Below are 19,824 nucleotides of genomic sequence, written 5' to 3'. Positions count from 1 at the left end.
CTCTAATTATGTTGTAAACAAAGATTAGCTAACGGTTACAGGTTCTATTACTACAATGGAAACAGATAATTCCTTTTAATTTAATAAGTATTACATCTTAATTGAATATAACAGATAAATTAATGTTTACTGCAGAAGTACAGTTTCAAGAAAAAGTTTGTGAACCATTTGCAATTACCTGGTTTTCTGCATTAATTACTCATAAAATGTGGTCTGATCTTCATCTAAGTCACAATAATAGACAAATACTGAATTCGGCTTGCAGTTCAATACCTAGTAAATCAGTTTCTCGATTATATAATGCACTCTTCCATGCTAAAAATGTAAACACATTGTATATGAAAGAGAAGTGGGAGAAAGAAGCGGGGTTGGTACTTTCAGAGGAGGCTTGGGGGAAAATATGCAGCTTTCAGTGGTCTTCGACTAATTCTTTGACTTGGAGAGAACATTGTTGGAAAAACATTATAAGATACTTCAAGACCCCATATCAGGAAAAATATAAAGACACAAACGTGACGTGTTGGAGAAGGTGCGGCTCCAAGGAGGCAAATCATTTCCATATTTTCTGGGATTGCCTTAAATTAAGTTTATATTGGAAAGGTATTCATAGAACATTAGTTAACGTACTTAAGACCCAGATACCTCTGAATTTTGAGACGCTCTATTTGGGGCATGTATTGTTTCTTGAACAGAAGAAAGATATAAAGTTGCTGCAGGCCCTTTTAGCGGCAAGTAAGAAACCAATCACTAGAAAGTGGCTAAATCCAATACCACCTACATTAGAAGATTGGCACGAAATTATCTTGGAAATATTTTAAATGGAAAAGATGACTTCCTCCCTGAGAATTCAAAAAGAAAAATTTTATCAAATCTGGAATAAATGGATTGAATATATAACCCCAAAGCAAGCAGACTTTAGATAATTCTCCTGATGATTTATACTACTCTTCTCATCAACACAGTAATATTGCTAACGTAAGCACGCCTGGTCTAAGTGTTTACTGCTTTTGTTTTTTTTGGAAAATAGAGAATTAACACAAGTAAAGGAAAAGATTTGGGAAAGGGATAAAAAATGATAAAATTAAGTAAATAAGTAAATAAGTACATAGGGATTGGATAATTATGTTTGGAGGCAGGAGCAAGCATGAACAAGTTAGGATATAAACACCTACAATGGTTGTTACATAGGCTTACATATAACATTTTGGACCAGAAGAAATGGTCCAGAAGAGATATATGGAAATTATTATTAATCCACTATTATTACTATTTTTCTTAACAACTAATATCATTACTTAGCCTAATAGATTAGAATTTCAACTGTACATAATTATCTATTTAAGTGTCTAATTTCTTTTTATATCATCTTAATGTGTACTTAGGAATGTATAAATAGTTATAGTTTTATACATATAAAAAAAAGGAAAAGGTTATACATGTGAAAAAAATACATGATACTTGTGAATTCCTTATCCAAATAAAAATAAAAAATTAAAAAAAAATAAACAAACACACTCTACCTAAACTAATAACACACAAACAATCATCAGTACCGAGTAACACTGCTTAAACAGTCACATTCTAGGTTCAAAAAAGCATGTGAACCTCTGGGGTAATACCTTCTACAAAAGGTATTTGGAGTCAGGTGTTCCAATCAATAAGATAAGATTGGAGGTGTGGTTTGCAGATATACCCTGCCCTACAATAAAAGACACACAAAGTCAGGTTACTCACAGAGCCTGCTCTGCTCAAGAAAAATCTGTTTACCTGCACCATACCATAATCAAAACAATTAGAAGAAGAACTGTAAAGGTGCATGAAGCTGGAAGAGGCTACAAAAGCATTTCTAAAGACTTGGATGTTCATCAGTCCACAGTAAGAGAAATTGTCTACAAATGGAGGAAATTCAGTACTGTTGCCATCTTCCCTATGCGTGGGCCATCCTGCAAAGATCACACCAAGAGCATAACATGCAATGCTGAAGGAGGAGAACACAAGGGTAACAGTAAAAGACATCCAGAAATCTCTAGAATTTGCTAAAGTCTCTGTTCATGTGTCCACTATAAGAAAAACACTGAACAAGAATGCTCTCCAAAAAAGAAAATATTGCTGCATGTATCAAGTTTGCAAAACACCACCTGGATGTTCCACAACACTTCTGGGACAATGTTCTGTGGACAGATGGGACAAAAGTTGTACTTTTTGGCAGAAATACATATCGCTATTTTTGGAGGAAAAAGGGCACTACACACCAACACCAAAACATCATCCCAACTGTGAAGCATGGTGGAGGGGAACACCATGGTTTGAGGCTGCTGTGCTGGCTCAGGGCTTAGACAGCTTGCAATAGTTAAGGGAACAATTAATTCAAAATTGTATCAAGATATTTTACAGGAGAATGCCAGTGTAGTGGTCCATCACCTGAAGCTTAATAGAAGTTGGATGATACAACAAGACAATGATCCAAAAGACAAGAGTAAACCATTAACATAATTGTTTAAAAAGAACGTTTAAAATTTGTGTTTCAGAATGGCCAAGTCAGAGTCAGACCTTAACCCAATTAAAATTGCTGTGCCATGACCTGAACCGAGATGTTCATGGAAGGTATCCCAGAAATTTCGATGAACTGAAACAGCTTTGTATGGAGGAATGGTCTAAAATTTCTCCTTGCCATTGTGCAAGTCTGATCAGCAGGTAAAGGAAATGTTTGCTGGAGGTTACTGCTGCTAAAGAAGATTCTACCTGTTATTAAATACAAGGGTTCACATACTTTTTCCAGCCTGCACTGTAAATAATTAAATAATGTGTTCAATTAAGACATGAAAAGTACAATTGTTTGTGTGTTATTAGTTTAGGCAGATTGTGTTTGGCTATTATTGTGACTAAGATGAAGATCAAACCAAATATTATTAGTTATTAATGCAGAAAACCAGGTAATTGCAAATGGTTCACAAACTTTTTCTTGCAACTGTAAATATATTCTAATATTTTTAAATAATGCAAATGTCTTCTTGGTAAAATTTTGATTTTATCTACTACAGCAGAGCACTTATAGAGTATAAAATCTAGTTATTAATCATTTATTACATGATTCATGACCCTCCATGTCTAAACCGCAGCTCTTTTCTGCCCCTGTATGCTACATTAAGCATAATAAACAGATATATTGATTTTGTCTACAAGGGAATCTGGATAATGTGCAATCAAACATAATATCTGGATCACTAATTTAGTAATAAATTAGTTTCCCAGTAAGATGTCGAGTGTATGAAAAATAGTCCAAACCAACTCCACCTCTGAAATTTGTTTTAAATCATATCTATGGGTGAATAATAAAGTTAACATTCATTAATGAATTCACTCCATTAGAGCTAACAGCAGTCCTTTTGGTGCCATTTTGCAATCCATTCCCATTAGCTAACTTAAAATTGGTTGATTTATGATGCAAAAGCTGTATAATAAAATTTTTTAAATTACTCAACCTACATCTGTTGCTATATTATACAGTATAGCAACAGTAGATTATATCCTACAGGTAATTAGCCGCTGAAATCATTAATAAAGGAAAAATAATGAGGAAAGGCAAAATCAAAACAATAAATGACACTCTCTAGCCATTTTCAGGTCAGGGAATTAGAATCCCCAAATCTACTTAATCATGAACATAATTTTCCAATATGTTAAAAAGCAAGGAGGAATGAAATAGCCATGGATTACTTGCTCATTACAGACTTACCATTATTAATCAATAAGGGCTAAATGACAAATTTCTAATATTAACATATTTCAAAAAATGTTTAGAATTATACAAAATTGAGAACATAAGGTGTGCTCATGCTGTTGGAAAAAGAACTATCCAGCCTAATTCCATCTTCAGTAGTATTTCCGGGTCTTCAAGAATATATTGAAGTACTTTACAATGTAATGACAATTTTTGTCACTTCTGCCTAGACCCTTACCACCCTAAGATAAGATAAAATTCTCCTTCTCCTCTCAAACCCTTCTACCATTTATTTTATATACAGGATTTCAGGCTGTTAGCATCTCTTCTAAAGGAAAGTGATCTGTTCTCTTTGGAGCATAAAAGACAACACTGGAAGATCTTAGCCGGTCAAGCAACATCTGTATAACCAAAACAGTTCAAATCAATATTTTGGATTGAGATCCTGCATCAGGATTACTTGACTTGCAAAGTTCTTCCAGTGTAATGCTCTTTATTCCAGACCCAGTATCAGTGGTCTTTGTCTTCAGATTTGCATATTTACTTTATTTAGAAGCCTCAAACTTATACTTCATGGGAACTCCACTGGTAAATACCATTAAGTTTTCTCAGTCTCTGTTGCATATAACCCCTTAATTTACCCAATATTTTCTCAATGCTACAATATTCCAATTGTGACAACATCATTATAAATTTCTTTGCAATAATTTGGTAACTAGACCTGTCCATTGTGCACAGGATGTACTCTAACTAGTCTTTTATATAGTTCCAGCACAATCTTCCTTACCTTGCTACGTGAAAAGTCTTGTTTATGTCCTTGCTCCTATGGTCTATTTACCTGAACAAATGTTACACTGTTTATCTCAGCTCAGCATTCTTTGGAAAACAGCTTAACCAACTACGCGCGCATGTTTGTGTGTATGTAAGAAACCTATGGATGAGAATTTATTTTATGTAGAATTTGCACTTTCACCAGCTTGAAAAGAACATGTTGTGATCACTTGCACAATGTTAATAACCTCATTGAGGTTTTACAATGAAATAAAGGATTAACATATACCAGGATGAAAGTTACTTAACACCAGTTTGGAGATTTGACTTGTTTGACTTTGCAAACTTTGCAAGTTTGACTTTGGGGAGGTGTTGCGAATGCTAGGAACATGGCTTTTTTTTTGCTATTAGTATTAAATGCTATGCTTGCACAAATAAAAATGAAGACTATTGCTGCAAAAAGTAACAGATCTGTAAAGCTCATACCAAGTTAGCAAGATAAACTGATGAAGTTGTCTATAGTTTTAGGTTTTATTTCTATGAACAAAATGCTCATCAGAATATGGAGGAAAAAAAATCCTCAAAAGAAACAACACACTCTACATTAAAAGTCCAAGAAGCTCTCAAGTAAGATACTTATCATCAACTGAACCTACAGCATAATTAGGAACTACAGTCCTGTATATCGTTAGGAATATTCAAACACTAGACAGACACTGTGGGCATAATAGGTGAGCTAATGCACACAATTTTATTAGTCCTACATCGATTCTTTCTTTTGACTTTTACTTTTTAAAAATCTTACAAAAGGCAACTGCTAAAATGAAACACTGAGATACAACAATCATATAACACAGAACATAACTAAATACCATGTCCATTACTTTATTACAAATGCTATCCTATTGGTTCCTCTCATTGGTGGTGTACCTTCCAACATACATGGTGTTCAGATATACATTAAAATGATATTGAAATGGCATTAATAAATTTACAAGTGGATGTTTGTTAATTGTGCAAAGTTCTTTTCTTTGGCTATAAGGGTTAACAATGATTTGCTTCCACTCTGATTCTGATTAGATGATGTGTGATAGTGAGTGCCTAAAAGGTCAGGGTAGTTTCTGAGATTATGTACTCCTTCTACCTTTACTGTGCTCCCAAAGCCTAAACTCATGGTACCATCCTGTATGCTAATTCAGTTTCAGAATTATGGGCCAGATATTCCCAGAAGTTAGTGGGGATATTGTATTTTTTTCCCCAAGGTGGCTTTGAGGACATCCTTGAATCTTTTCCTCCACCCTCCTGGTACATTTGTTACCTAGACAGAAATTTCAAGACAAAAGAGAATGCAGAGAAGTTGACATCACCTACTGCCTCCGAAAATGCTGCTTGACCTGTTGGTATTATTAGGCATTCGCATGACTTAGTCTGTGCAAATAAGTGTAATTAAGGCCTCAACGCAATGATATTGGTCTGATTAAGGATGGTAGTATTGGTTCATTTATCCCAGCAGGATTTTGGGAAGAGGGTTTTGGTAATATCCATTTAGTACCTTGAGGTGGCTGGTATTATTAGCCAAAGTCAAAGAGGCATAAAAGAGCATAAGGATTACAGCTACTCAGTGGGCTGTGAATTCTATAACAAATTTGAGGCATGAACCTTAAAGCGTATTTCCTCAGTAAGCCAATGACACTGAATTAAACGATGAGTTTGCTTCAAGGTGGCATGCAAGCCATGATTCTAACCAACTGGGTCCACAAAAAAACAGTTTCAATGCATATTAGTGTCAAACAAAGTTGTGTCATTGTCCCAAGGTTCTTTTTTTCAATCTTTTGCATTGCAATGCGTCATCTCATTCCAACAAGCTTCTCACTGAAGTGAAACTAAATGTACGGGATAAAAACTGTTGACTTTTCTCAAGAACCAAGGGCTCCCAACTTCAGTACTAAAGCTACATTACAGACAATGAATTCAGAGGTCAAGCTCTAAATCATTATATGGGAAGACAGAGCATATATTCAACACCTATAAACATCTTCTACCACTCTATATAACACTAATCTTTAACAATAAAGTTTCACTACAAGATGCTGGAAAACATGGACTGCTTCCCAGATCTAGGACACCACCTCTCAGAATATCCCTTTTAATAAACATGTAATTTTCAGTCACTGTGAGTAAAAGCTTGGACTATACCAATTACAAGGCTAAAAACGGGCAATCAAATGGTATCAATGCATTCATTGTCTCTTTTCTCTCATTCTTCTTCCTCTTTTTATTCGTTCCTCCTCCTTCCCTCATTATAACCTATTAGATGTGGGATCTGTGGTGGTTCCCTCTGTCTGTTTAAGGGATTCAACCTCTTTATCCATTGCCAATGTGACTTACTATAAATTTTCCAGTTTAAATACAACATATTCAACTGTTACGGATGCAGCATCAGAAGGTCCCTTCAGAGAGAGCAGGAATGCTGTCAGGAATTACTGGCAGACTGCCTAAAGAGGCAGATAACAATTGAGTTATTATGTGTACAATAGTGGTATCCAGCAGAGGGAAGAACAAAATTTAGGTCAGTTAAGAGTTAATTCAGATAAATCAAAGAAGGAAAAAAAAATCATCTCCTTATACAGTGCCCTGTAAAGGTATTCAGCCCCTAACCTTTTGTTCACATAAAAGAGTATTACAAGTAAGGGATTTTGATCAATTTAACTGAGAATTTTTATTTGTGAATCCAATGCTCCTTTTTTCATAGCAGAATCCAAAATATAGGAAAAATTGTAAAGTAGGAAAAACTGAAATGTCAGTAGTTCAAAAGTATTCTCCCCCCTTTGCTCAGTACTTAGTTGAACCACTTTTCACAGCCAGTAGTCTTTTTGGATAAGCCTCCATTGCACGACATGATGGAGCAAGATTTGCCCATTCCTCCTTGCAAACTTGCTAAAGCTGTGCCTGGTTAATTGAGTGGTCGTGGTGGACAGTAATCTTGAGGTCTTGTCAGAGATGTTTGATTGGGTTAAGGGCAGGACTCTTGACAGGGCCACTCAATAATATCAATTTTCGTCATCTGAAGCCACTCCACGGTTACTCTGGCAGTGTGCTTTGGGCCGTTGTCCTATTGAAAGATGAACTTCCTCCCAGTTTCAGCTTTCTGGCAAAGGCTAGCAGGGCTTTATCCAGGATCTCTCTGTATTTAGCAGTGTTCATCTTCCCATCAATCCTGACCAGTTTTCCAGTCACTGCTGCTGAAAAGCGTCTCCACAGCATGATGCTACTTTCACCATACTCTACAGTAGGGATGGTGTTACCTGGCTGATGTGCAGTATTAGATTTCTGCCACATGTGCTACTTAGTGTTGAGGCCAAAAGTTCCGCTTTAGTCAGACTACAAGACCTTAGAACATAGAAAGTAGAAAATCTACAGCACAATACAGGCTCTTCGGCCCATAAAGCCGTGCCGACCATGTAACCTACTCTTAAAGCTGCTAATTAATAACTAAGTGATAATTTGCAAAGTCTTTATGCACAAAGATATGTTTTTTTTTAAAAGCCAGGGGTCCTTCCTTGCCACTCTTCCATACCCTTTTTGTGCAAGGCCTTAGAGATTGTGGAGCCATGAACCTCATCTCCAGCTGCAGCTACTGACTGTTGCCGTCATTGTAACCTCTCTTACAGTGCCAAGTCCAACTAAGTTTAGAGGGATGGCCTGACCTAGGCAGTGTGGCTGCTGTTTCGTATTTTTTCCACTTTTTCCACGATGGACTGCATTGAGCTCTGAGGTATGCTTAGTGCCTTTGAGATGGTCTTGTAACCGTCGCAAGATTTGTGCTTCTCTATTATCATCTCCCTGACTTGTCTTGAATGCCCTTCTGTCTTCATTTTGGTTTGGTGTATTGAAAATCTACCATATTTTTGGTCCTTACAGGGAGAGAGGATATTTATTCTCATGAATTCATTGAAAACAGGTGATCCTCCAATTTTCTACATCAACAAATTGGGTGAGTTGGTAATGTAACACAGCATGGCTACTGCAGAAAGCTAGCACAGTAATTACATTGAGGATGAATACTTTTTCAGCCTCACAATTTTGGTTTTTACTTTTTAGTAAACTGTTGGCAGGTTTTGGAATTCTTCTTTTGATTTGACATGATGCACACTGTTTTGTAGATTAGCTCAAAAATCCAACTTCAATATATTTTAAGTTTAGAAATTAAGACAGTAAAATGTGAATACAGTTGTGGGGGAATACTTTTTCAAGGCTTTGTATATATTTTCACAGTATCCTACAAAAATACACTTTCATTCGCATCAAACACAATTAAAACTGCAGCTCTAATTTGATACTAAATAAAATTTGCATCCAACTAGGGGGAAAGTTAACATAAATAATGTTGACTCTGAGACAATCAATATTGTAGCCCATGGCGCTTTCACAATCTTTCCACTGCTTAAGCTGAACTATTTCTACAAAAGTTAAAGTACGCAGTTAGCCATTATCGCAGTTTCATATTCGGATACTCCTAAGCATCCATCACTCTGGTTTTGCTGGTGTATGGTTCAGGAAAGGGTGTTGAACTCAAGAGTTTGTAGAGTTGAATACTGGATTCAAATTTAGATAAGAGACACAAGTAGCTCACAATGAAAATGGAAAGTATTTCTCAACACACTTAAATGTTATCCCGAATCAATCAAAATACTGCAGATACTGTAAATCTGAACAGAGAAAATGAGTTAATGTTTTAGGTTTTGCTGCAGAAAGTTGTAAACTCTGTCTGCTCCATCATGGACATTCGCCTCCACAGCATCCAGGACACCTTCAAAAGACAATGCTCAATAGCGGCATCCACTATTAAGCACCCAATCACCCAGTCCACATCCTCTACTCATTGCTATAATCAAGGAGGAAGTACTATAATCAAGGAGAAGACACACACTCAATGTTTCAGGAACAGTTTATTCCCCTCTCCCATCAGATTTCTGAATGGATAATGAACCCATGAACACTAACTCAGTATTTTTCCCTCTCTTTTCACACTACTTATTTAATTTAATTTTATTTTGTATGTATACTTCTTATTTTTTTTAGGTATCCGTTAGTCTCGTGAGACCATGGATTTGCGCCTTGGAAGGTTTCCAGGGTGCAGGCCTGGGCAAGGTTGTATGGAAGACTGGCAGTTGCCCATGCTGCAAGGCTCCCCTCTCCACGACACCGATGTTGTCCAAGGGAAGGGCATTAGCTTGGCACCAGTGTCTTCGCAGAGCACTGTGTGATTAAGTGCCTTGCTCAAGGACACAACACACTGCCTCGGCTGGGGCTCGAACTCACGACCTTCAGATCGCTAGTCCAATGCCTTAACCACTTGGCCACGTGCCCACAAACCACTTAACAAGCACCAAATAATTACCAAGTAAATTGCTACTTCACCCGGAAGGAGTGTTAAACAGCTCCTAGATGACAAGAAATAAGTCGGTATAAAGGCAGTAGTTGCAAATCCTATCGTTGCCTGGGAAGTATTGAGAAGGTGAAAAGGTGTTGAGTCAGATGAAAAGAATGGAGCAGTGTTTTCACAGTTATGCGCCCCTTTTAGTGTTATATACCTCATGGATATCTTGTGACTGTCTTATGAGGATGATGTAATAGTCTTGCGGATGTCACCTGATGTAACTTTCCCGCCGATGTGAGGTCATGTGATGACCTGTTCTCACCAGGTATATAAGTGTAGACCCCTGGTGACGCAGTTAGTTTTCCAGTTAGAACATTAGCCAGAGACTCCGCTCCGCTGCGTATTTGCCTTATGACGCAGTTTTGATTTAAAACGGAGTTTTACATTCTATTGTAAGGTACAGAAGTGCTGGGCTGGCAGTTTCACCAATAGCTGCCAGATTTGTTGATGTACCTTTTCAGTATTATTGGAGAGGGAAGACGGGAACCTGAAGGAGTCGTTCGACGGTTGAAAGGATCGACCATTATTGAATTCGTTCAAGAAAGAATGATCTGCATGAGATAGCCTCTGCTAAAAGTAGCAGAAAGATTGTGTAGTATCTAGTACCCAGAGGGAAAGGTCAGTGCCTTTAAACCATTTTATTTCTGTCGTTGTGAACCCTGTGGACAAGGCGGGATCCGGCTGGGATCAACAGTGAGGTCATGCCTTCGAGGAATACTTTACTTCAGGAAAGTCTCTCCTAATTGACAGTATAAATCTCTTGGACTTTCGAATTCACCATTCTAAGAACTGTGTTTGAATTTACCACCTTAAGAACTGTTTTCGCATTTATCGCTTTAAGAACTAGCACTGAGTGACGGTTTGTTAAATGGCCGCATAGCGGTTTACTTCCAGTTAAGATTTTCATTTTTTTTATATTGAGCAGAGTTTAATAAATGTTTGATTGTTTTTATAAAATCTGACTCAATTCAATTCTTTGTTCATTGTTGCCGATCACGTCACAAAAGACTGAGAGGTGTGAAGGAGAACATTAAGGTGAGGACAAGTAAAACTCCTGATGTCACACTGCGGTGTGTCAGAGCAGGACTGAAGCAAGTGAAATAATAGTAGTCAAATGGTATCCTGAGTTAATTCCAAAATTTCTTACACTTTTCAAGATTTATAAAGTAATAAGCAATTTGCTCAAATTAGATGGCACATAGAGAAAATATCAAATATTTAAACATTACATGACATGACATTAACTCTGTAAAAGATTTTCATATAGAAAAGGAAGCCCCATTCTTTCTGATTGGGAAAAAAATATCATCAGTATTGCATTTTACTACTTATCCATGATTGAACCCTGTGAATACTGGATAAGCAACTGTGATAAGTATTCAAAACAGTCAAACCCAGATATAGGCTGTAAATGTCTGCTGGATGCAAAACTTTAATTACTCTACATTATAATCATATGAGGGATTTATCCAAGTCACCTTTTGTACACTCCCAGATGCCAACTATTGAGTACTTGCAGGTTGGTCTCCAGTTAGGATTTCTAAGCTGCTTAATGTTGTTCAACGTAAAAGAAGTGAACATATTTATCAGTGATAACCAAACAAATGGTTGCAAAACTTTATAAAAAGACAGCACAACTGTGTTAAAAATGTACTTACGAACTACAATGTAAGAAATAATTTTTCCAAACCATTTCTGGAAGTGGGGAAATACTATCCATAATTAACAAAATTAATTAAGGTGCATATACCTCACAAATTGGGGTGTATGAGGTGTCCAGGGAGGGTTAGCACCTCTGGTGAAGGGGAGTGTCATGTCCATTCCAGGTCAGCTCACTCACCTTTGGTCCCCTCCAGAGTCAGCTCTCACCTGTGTTCCAGTAAGTAGCTGTTTGTGCGTGACAGCAGCCACAACACAGTACACCGCTTCAACCAGAGGGCTAAACCAGGTGAGGGTATTTGGTGGCTTCATACCCTGGTGAGATAGAAACATTGCCCATTCTTGCATACAGTCGGCTCTGGCAGACTGAGCGAATGAGATCTACAGTGAGATCCAATGGCCAGGAAGGTGGTTCTGCAACGCTCTGTGGAAAGTGAAGGGTATGACAAGGCACAGAAGATGACACATGGTCATTCACTGTAACCAAGAAAGAACCCAGGTTATGATGCTTGTTTGTACTACTGGAACCGGACTTCTGGGGTTGAGAGAGTTTAACTACCCCAGTGCAATGGCTTTTCCACTATAAAATTTCTGCCGCACAGGTTTCCTGTCAATGTCGGACATCATGGACAACCACCGTCTACAAATTCTTTACATAAAAGCAACAAGAGAGAACACCTAAGCACTTCAAAATATAAGTTTTGTCAGTACCTCCAGTTGAACTCTGTCTTTTTGTGTGTTTCCCCCTAGCTGTCAGTCTGAGGTTTTGTATTGCCACATGTTCCTGCTCTACTCTGGCCCCTGTATTACTGAGTAGTCCGTCTCTCATCTGTTTCTCACTATTACCTGTATTGCTGCCACCTGTGTCTCACTGTGCTCCAACTATCATCTGCCTGTCTGTTTATTGCTCAGTGTATTTCAGTCCTGTGTTTTCACCTGTTTGTGGCCAATTTGTGCCAGTGAATTTTCTTAAGCCTTTCCTGCATTCGTATCTGTACTCTGTCTGAATATTGACTCTGCCTGTTCCTGATTCTGGTTTTTGGATTTCTCTGGATGTTTTGATCTCTGCCTGAACTTTGACGCTGACTTTGTTTGCACCTCAATTAATATAACTGTGTGCACAGTACTGGGTTTGCGATTAGATCCCAGCTCCAGCGTCCTGACAACTTTACAGAAAAACCTCTTCAAATTTATTTGCTGAGACCAAAATGGATTGAAGAAAAAGGATACTTACTGGAATATATTGTCAACATCACTGGAAGCTGTAAGAAAAGAAAATCAGAATTATTAAAAAAAAGTTTTCTTCATCTTGTGAAGGACTGACTTGCTATCAAAATAAGGTCTTGGGTACATAAACACGAGGAATTCTGCAGATGCTGGAAATTCAAGCAACACACATCAAAGTTGATGGTGAATGCAGCAGGCCAGGCAGCATCTCTAGGAAGAAGTACAGTCAACGTCTCAGGCCGAGACCCTTCGTCAGGACTAACTGAAGGAAGAGTTAGTAAGAGGTTTGAAAGTGGGAGGGGGAGGGGGAGATCCAAAATGATAGGAGAAGACAGGAGAGGGAGGGATGGAGCCAAGAGCTGGACAGGTGATCGGCAAAAGGGATATGAGAGGATCATGGGACAGGAGGCCCAGGGAGAAGGTGGGGGGGGGGGAACCCAGAGGATGGGCAAGGGGTATAGTCAGAGGGACAGAGAGAATAAAAGGGGAGTGAGAGAAGGGTGGTACATAGTTCACTATCACTCTTCAGAGAACCCACTGGAAATCCAAGTGCACAAAAGAAGGAATGTACAAACTTGCTTACAGAGGATGCCAGTGTCAGAGAGTGTATAATCATACATTTTGGCAGAAGAAATAAAAGGGTAGACTATTTTCTAAATGGAGAAAAAAATACAAAAATATAAGGCACAAATGGACTTGGGAGTCCTCGTGTAGGGTTCCTTAATGGTTAATTTGCAGGTTAAAGCAATGGTGAGGAAGGCAAATGCAATGTTAGCATTTATTTTAAAAGCACTAGAACATAAATGCAAGGATGTAACGTTGAGCCTTTATAAAGCACTGGTGAGGCCTCACTTGGAGTGCGGTTAGCAGTTGTGGGTCCTTTATCTTAGAAAAGATGTACTGACACTGGAGAGGGTTCAATGGAGGTTCACAAAAATGATTCCAGGATTGAATGGCCTGTCATACGAAGAGCATTTGATGGCTCTGGGCCTGTATATATCAGAATTCAGAAGAATGAGAGGTGACCTAATTTAAACCTATTGAATGTTGAAAGGCCTCGATAGAGTGGATGTGGAGAGGATGTTTTCTATAGTGGGACAGTCCAGAACCAGAGGACACAGCCTCAGAATAGAGGGGTTTCCTTTTAAAAGAGATTACGAGCAATTTCTTTAGCCGAAGAATGGTGAATCTGTGGAATTCATTGCTACAGGCAGCTGTGGAGGCCAAGTCTTTGCATACATTTAGAACAGAGGTGGATAGATTCTTGATTGGTCAGGTCATGAAGGGATACAAGGTGAAGGCAGGAGGGGCTGAGAGGGAAAATGGATCAGCCACCATGAAATGGTGGAGTAGACTCAATTAACCAATTGGCCTAATTCTGCTCCTGTATGTTATGGTGTAATGGACTGGAGAATAGCCACTGTTGTTCCATTGTTTATACTATAAATGGAACAAATTTTATAGGGACAATAGGGGCTAAAGGCCAAGAAATTACAGACTGGTGAGCCCTACATCATTGGCAAGGGAAATCATTGGGACTTACTCACATACGGAAATGTATTTGCAAAGGTCCTTTGTGGTAAATTGATCCAGAAGATTAAGACACATGGGATCCATGGAGACCTGGTAGATTGGAGTCAAATTGACTTGGCCATAGAAAACAAAGGGGAACGGTGGAGCTTTGTTATTTTGACTGGAGGTCCATGACCAGTGGTGTTCAGCAGGGATCAGTGCTGAGACATCCGTATCTGCATAAAAATGTATGTGGGCTGATTATTAAGTTTTCCGATGACACAAAAATTATGGAGTTGCGGACGATAAAGAAGGTTACAGTAGATCAGCTGGAAATAGTGGCAGAGAAATGGTAAGGGGAGTTTAATCCACACAAATGTTAGGTGTCGCACTTTGAGAGGTCAAAACAATACACAATTAATGACAAGATCCTTAACGGCAATATGGTACATAGGTACCTTGCAGTCCAAGTCCGACTCTCCCTGACTGGACAACACAAAGCTGAAGGGAAAGCTGATAAAAGTATACAAAGTTATCAGAGGCATAATTAGGATAGATGTTCAGACTCTTTTACCCAGGGTGGAAGTCTGTGAGGCAAGATTTTTTAAAACATCTACAGTGGTAGATGCCTGTAACATGCTGCCACAAAAGGGGTGTGTGTGTGTGTGTGTATATATAAAATTTTAGAAGTTATTTAGACAGGTACATTAAGTGACAGGATATATAGCATGTGTGGAGACATGATCTAAGGGACTGTTCATGTACTGTTCTTATTTCTACAGGGAGAGTAGAAAGATAATACTGCTGATTCATTCATTCTTTTTCCACAGGATTATTGCACAGGACAATATATCCAGTGCTCATTTAGACAACATTTAGAAGTATTTTTTTAAAATAGTAAAACAGAAGCAAAAACTGAAGAATTTTGTAAGTAATTGGTTTCATAAGAGAAGCTGCTTAAACAAAATAAAATGACATCCAATCTGTCAAGCTTTTCCACTTACCACTGGATTTTGAAATGATGCGACAGACATGGAGCTTGTTTTGATCAAGATGTGTTGCCATGTTGTCTGAATCAGTAATGCTGGCTTCAAATGAACAACTAGCACATAGTAGTTTTATATTTCTGTAACAATATAAAGTACAGTCATTTACCCCCTGAAAAATGCCTTCACACTGTCAGGAGTGGTGGTGAAAGCAGATAAAATAGTGGTATTTCAGAAGCTTTTAGGTAGGCATATAAAATTTCATGTTATGACTGATTGCACATAGGAGGAAATATAGGAGCGATGTCAGAGGTTAAGTTCTTTTTACACACAGATGGGTGAATGGAATGCACTGCCAGGAGTGGTCATAGAAGGAACATTTAAGATGATAAGATGGCATTTGAGGATGAAAGAAAATGGAGGGCTATGTGGGAGGGAAGCGTTAGATTAATTTTAGAGTAGGTTAAAAGTTCAGCACAACATTGTGGGCCAAAGGGCCTGTACTGCGCAGTAGTGTTCTATGAATGAAAGTACATGGATCATGTCTAAGCAGAAGGAATTAAACTGGGGAGAATATTCAGCACAGACACCATGGGTCTGAGGGTCTGTTTCTGTGCTGTACTATTCTATCAGACATCCCACCCCGCAAAAACTCATTTCAGGGTGGTAGCACCCCACCCAACCCGTCAGCCTCCAAGGGTGTATGTCATACCTTGTTTAGTGATTTTGTCTAATCTATAAACCAAGCTGGGTATATGCAGCAAATGTGACATTAAAACATGTACTTACATTATATTATATTATCATGTTTATTCTATTACAACTTTAAGCAAGTCTACAGGGAGTTTGGCCTCATCACATAGGACATCGATAGCGTAGCTCCTTGGCAACTAGCCAGCTAGTTTAAATCGGGGCTCCTCAACCTTTTTTGCACCGCAGACCGGCCGACCCGGGGGGGGGGGGGGGGGTGGGGGGGGGGTGGGGGGGGTGTTAGACGAACTGGAATATAGGTGATAAGTCAACTACAAGTCACTTGTAAGTGGCTAATACACTCAATTTCGTTTCTAAAGGGGTTTATCTAACACATTTAACATTAAACATACAGCGCATGTTTTCCTCGCACGAACTATAACAGTGGTCCCAAATCTCCGGGCCGTGAAGAATGCAGCGGTACAGTGGTAGCCAGAACGCACCCAGCACGTCTTTAAGAAAAAGCCGAAATAAACAAGCTAATTGATTAGGTGCCGCCCGGCACATAAATGTCAGCCCAGATCAGAGGCGACGCAATTGGCAATCGCCTCTGATCTGGGCCAACATTTACGTGCCGGGCAGCACCTAATCAATTAGCTTGTTTATTTCGGCTTTTTTCTTCAAGATGTGCTGGGTGCATTCCGGCCACCACTGTATTCTTCGCGGCCCAGAGGTTGGGGACCACTGAATTATAAATCACTTGTAAGTCAATAGCATCATAACATTTTAAGTAACGTTTGGATTATTAAACACACAGCGCATATTTTCCTTGTATGAACATATAAAATCATTGCAACACACCAATATCGCTGAATCAGTGGGAGGCCTGGGCTTGTTTTCCTGCAACAACACAGTCCTATCGAAGGGTGATGGGAGACAGCGATACTCGAAGGGGGTTCCTTATGTCCAGTCTATTCCACAATTTAGTTTTTGTTGCATTCATTGGAGAAAACTCTGCTTCGCAGCAATATGATGTTGGAAATGGAAGCAATGTTTTCGGTGCTTTCATGGCTGTCTCAGGATATTCAGCCTTGACTTTGATCCAGAATGCCGGCAGAGAATTTATGTCAAACATACTTTTCAGCCCACCGTCATTTGCAAGCTCGAGGAGTTGATTTTTTTCCCGCACTGACATGGATGATTCACCGGGGACATTCACAAATGGGTCACAGACCCATTCCTTTGCACGTCTTGGGTCACTGATGACCTAGTGTGCGTAATGACCTCGCATGCATTAAAGTTCAACAGTGCGTGACAGGGAATGAGGAAAGGTGTAGCTGATTCATATCATTTCATATCGCCAAATCATATTGTTTCCTCGCGGCCCAGTGGTTGGGGACCACTCTTAGCACAAAGAGAGACCAATCAGGATGCTCGCTCTCCCTCTCAAAAAAATCGATTTCCAGAATATTGTATATAATTTCCGGGTATCAGGGAGCCACTATCAATATGCAGGAGACTCCCGGAACTTCCGGGAGAGGTGGGATGTCTGTTCTATTATAGGACAGGTGCGACAGATCAGTATACAACATGTGGCAGGTAGAAATATCTGATCACTTATGGGGAAAAGGCTTGATGTAGCAGCAAGATTCACTGACTGCAGGAATATGTAATTTCAAAAGTGCTTTACAAGACTATTTGTTAGGAAAATGTGAGTCAAAATAGTTATTTCTTTAAATACATAATGGTTTATCTGTTATCCATAATTACATGGAGGCATCATTATTTTCATTGTTGTTCATCAGTCAATAAATTTGCAAGATCACTTTAAGGATTCGCCTTAATGTAGACGTGACTAATCAGTCACAGTGGTCTAGTTGTTTTTCAATATGACAAAACAGGAGTCAATATAAAACACATTTCCTCATCGCTATATTCAGACTTAAATTATAGCACATTTCCTACCTCAGTTTGTTTGAGTACTCCCTGAACATCCAAAATTTATTTTTACTTGGGACAGTATGGAAACTGCAAAACAGAATTGAGATATATGTGCAGTTAAAGGTAAAAATCCATTACTTATTCAGATCATAAAAGCTTAGCATTCTTCAAAACAGTAGTAACATAGTATAAAATATTATTTTCAAATGTACTCAAATAGGAGCACAAAAAATAATATGAAGTATTGGAAAATTGCTGTCAAAATGAAACTATGAAACAGCAAGAACTAAAACAACAGGAATTCTGCAGATGCTGGAAATTCAAGCAACACACATCGAAGTTGCTGGTGAACGCAGCAGGCCAGGCAGCATCTCTAGGAAGAGGTGCAGTTGACGTTTCAGGCCGAGACCCTCTGCCTGAACTGCAGCTCTTCCTAGAGATGCTGCCTGGCCTGCTGCGTTCACCAGCAACTTTGATGTGTGTAGCAAGAACTAAAGTCAGCTTTAAAACTGAAAGCAAAATTAAATAATAAGTTTGTATTTTAATATAAAACTTGAAAGAGAGGCAACAAGAATAGGTCCCCCAGAAGTTAAGGACATTAATACAATTCATCTGCTTTGCTGAGGGCATAAAGGAAGGTATATTCAAGGTAACTTACAACAACCAATTATTAACATTCATATAAACACCTTGCATATGACCAAACTTGTATTTAACTGCTGACTTTCTCTAAAACTAGAAGCATTTTTTTTTTTACTATTATTTGAGGCTCTAGCTACAGAATTGCTACTATGACAAGTCCTTAAGTAATACTGGAAATTACACACTGAAGAAAGGTTATAACCCAGCATTTGGTATATGATCAGAGTTAGATTTTGATTCGTCAATCTGCAGAGGGATATCAATCCGATAACTTTGTCAATGCATTTCATTTTCTTATTCAGCTAGGAATGAAAAGCTGAAATATGTTGCAGGAAGCAGCATACAGATCCCACATCACTATTTGCTTAAAAGGGCTACACTGCACAGCCTAAATTCCTTATTCCTGCCAATCAGAAAATTCAGAGGAGCACATCAACTCAATAAACATAAAAAAGAAGCAAACATACAACTGAATATTGCATGTCTTATATCTGAATTTACATTATAATGGAGTGATTGGTAGTGGAGAGGAATAAGGAAATCAAAAACATTTGAAAAATTATTACTTTTTAAAAGATCACTATTTAATGTTACAATCTATTAGCGAAAATTAATGAAGAAGTAATATTAATAACACCTCAAGTCCAACGTATTCAATTTGGGATGCAGTTTTTAAAAAATCTCTTTTCTTCCTACCTCATCATATGGGTCACATAAGATTTGTTGCAACTACTTCTGAATCGACAAAGGGAACAACGGGCGTAAGTGGCAAAGTGACTGGTTAATTCTTTAACTTCTGTGTCACACTCAATACATTTGTGGACACCATATTTGTCCCTGCAAATAAACAAGAAAGATCATCACTGTTAAGAGATTCCAAAGATCAGCTGGACATGTGCATCAAGTACATAAGATGAGCAAAAATACACAAGTGTCTACATGTACACACAAATTATTAACTACATCTCTCACAGAAAATATGAATTACATATTTATTTTTTGTGTATGATTCAGTACAAGAAGAATCCCTAAGCGTGCACAATACAGATATTTGGTTTTGATTTGTCAGGTGTTTTGGATGGGGGATGTTAAACATCATACTGAACTATCTGAAACGCAGAGGTAGATTACTATTAATATGCATTAATATGCTATTAACACATATTTCTTAAAATTAAAAGTTATGGCGTAATACAAAGTGGTGTATACTGCAAATGCAAAGATTAAAGAGAGAA

At 38.3% G+C, this 19,824-nt stretch overlaps 1 protein-coding gene across 3 annotated transcripts in view; it reads right to left on the bottom strand.

The window, feature by feature from the left end:
* LOC140209864 (zinc finger protein 280C-like) overlaps window positions 1-19,824 on the bottom strand; it is a 164,689-nt gene that overhangs the window by 10,138 nt on the left and 134,727 nt on the right. For all 3 annotated transcript variants that reach the window (XM_072278451.1, XM_072278453.1, XM_072278452.1), the window contains 4 exons: window positions 19,286-19,426; window positions 17,972-18,034; window positions 15,335-15,456; window positions 12,826-12,853 (listed from right to left, as the gene is read on the bottom strand). In XM_072278451.1, the coding sequence (XP_072134552.1) occupies window positions 12,826-12,853; window positions 15,335-15,456; window positions 17,972-18,034; window positions 19,286-19,426 (354 nt within the window). The remainder of the gene's footprint in view (window positions 1-12,825; window positions 12,854-15,334; window positions 15,457-17,971; window positions 18,035-19,285; window positions 19,427-19,824) is intronic.

The sequence above is a fragment of the Mobula birostris genome, chromosome 14, assembly GCF_030028105.1.
Source record: "Mobula birostris isolate sMobBir1 chromosome 14, sMobBir1.hap1, whole genome shotgun sequence".
Lineage (NCBI taxonomy): Eukaryota > Metazoa > Chordata > Chondrichthyes > Myliobatiformes > Myliobatidae > Mobula > Mobula birostris.
This window is presented reverse-complemented; position numbering and strand designations above follow the sequence as displayed.